The 2,037-nt window shown below is 51.4% G+C and overlaps 1 protein-coding gene across 1 annotated transcript; it reads left to right on the forward strand.

Moving 5' to 3' along the window:
* Positions 1-1,399: 1,399 nt before the first annotated feature.
* Positions 1,400-1,783, forward strand: WHR41_09649 (uncharacterized protein; the record flags this gene model as incomplete). Its single annotated transcript, XM_069378251.1, has 1 exon — positions 1,400-1,783. One exon carries the CDS (start codon positions 1,400-1,402, stop codon positions 1,781-1,783), a length of 384 nt encoding a protein of 127 aa, XP_069224809.1.
* Between the last annotated feature and the right edge of the window lie 254 nt (positions 1,784-2,037).

Here is a 2,037-nt window from a genome sequence, read left to right on the forward strand (position 1 = left end):
ATGTGCAGCTCCCACTCAATCATGCACATCCTGGTGGTCTGCGCCGCTGTTATTCAGATGTTGGGGTATCTGGAAGCCTTCGACTATGCTTACTCAAAGATTAGTTGCTCGGCCTCTTGAGTTGGTATCTGTCGTAGAGCCTCTCATCACCGCGACGAGCGGCAACCTCCCAAGCTAGGTGGCGAGGCTCCCGTGAGAGACATGTCCTGGGATGGCAATACGCTTGCCAGATTTTTCGGCAGATGTTGGTAGCCTGGTAGGTCCTCCATAGACTAGGTCGTTAGAAGACCATCGATATGCCCGAATTCAATACCAGATTTATTGTCTGTCGGCGGTCAAGATCCTTGTACGTATCTCTTGGCACTTCGCTCTAATAACGGATGTCGCACGTGATGCCAAGAGATACAGTAATCACGAAGGCTCTTCCTGATTACTGTATCTCTTGGCACTTTCGAAAGTAGCACGTGATACCAAGAAGTCCAGCTATTGCGAAGCTCACAGATGATTCAAGCTTCTTCCATCACTGGGTCTTGGCCAGTGACGAGGTCTACCTGTGCATGGTGCTGCTTATGAATCCGGCATTGGCAACAGAACCGAAAGACCTCAACAACTTGGATAAGGCGCACACAGCGAGAAAAGTAGGGGAGAACCAAACGGTACTTCGCGTCCAGCAGTGGAGGTGACATCATGTGCAGGTGCTCTCGTCATGCCTCTCACGGCGAGCAGCTTCAACTGTGAAAGCTCATCAGGCCTCATGGGATCCTTCAGGTACTGATCTGCCGAACGCTTGCGGTAATTTATGCCGTTCCTGCTTTGTCGTCGATTTCGTGGAGAAGCTATATGCACCCTTGTGGCTTACAGGCGTCACCGACTGTCCGTCTGGTGCAGCATGGCGACGTATCGGAATTGTAGCCAGATCAAAGGGGCTACGACCGGTGAAGCGGCCAGCCAACCAGTCGAGAGCTTTGAAGTTGTACTGACTCGTGGCGTCGGACCCAAATTCCAGCCGCTTAGCCGCGCGATACATGACTGTGGTCCTGCAACAACGTTAATGTGATCGTTGATGGTGCAATCTGCTGTGTTGACTGTGTTTCGCACCATGCGCATCACTCAATCACACAAGCATCTCAAATATGTCTTACACGAGGAAGCGCGGACGGAACTTGCCGATCAAGCTGCAGTCCTTGGGTGAGGCTGATCGGAAAGCTCGAACGTCAGCTCGTCCGCTCGCTTAGGCATGATGTAGGGGTTAGCCCACCCTGGGCAGAAGATCGGCTTCTGCGCGTCAGGTTTCCAGGAGGTAATCTAAGACTCATCCCTTCCACGGTGATCCCGCTTCACTCATGATAATACCTAGCCACGGTAGGAGTATAGATTTGGAGCTCTTCTACCAGGATTCATGCAGAATCTGGTGGCAGCGTTGAAGCCTCGCAAGGCTCCTTCATCCTTCAAGCTCCAACTCCATTCTGAGAGCACCAAGTGTGCCATCAAGCCCTCCCACTCGTTCAAGTCCAACAGCACAAGTGCCATGGCAGAGGCTGGATCCGCTCAACCCCATTTGGACCTGACTTCCGAAAGATCCTATGGCGGTGATCTTGACAAGTTGTCCGCCTTCATTGAGGAAGCACAAGCATTGTCTGAACGTGGCTACGACACACTGCAGAAGATCACCACCCAAATCCAAGACGAGAAGGGGAATCTGACGAGTACAAGATTGCGGAACATTGCCAAGGTCTCCCGAGTCCTTCAAAACCAAGTGTGCGGATTATTACTCTTCGAATAGATTGATCACCGCTTCGACATCCCCCAAGACGCTGGCAATGAATTGTTGACTATATGGAGCAAGATAAAGAATATCTACTTTGACCAGATTCCTTCCCTCTGCAATTCCGAGAGTTGTAGAGCGATCGAGCCTCTCAAAGTAAGCTTTGGCATGGTCGAAGCGCGGTTCTTGGAGCTCGAGGCCGACTACATCGAATATGGGACACTCCCAAGTGGAGACTTCCACGACGAGATAATATCGACCCTCAAAGAGAC

The sequence above is a fragment of the Cladosporium halotolerans genome (genome assembly GCF_011745625.1).
Source record: "Cladosporium halotolerans strain TM138-S3 chromosome Unknown Sca250, whole genome shotgun sequence".
Taxonomy (NCBI): Eukaryota; Fungi; Ascomycota; class Dothideomycetes; order Cladosporiales; family Cladosporiaceae; genus Cladosporium; species Cladosporium halotolerans.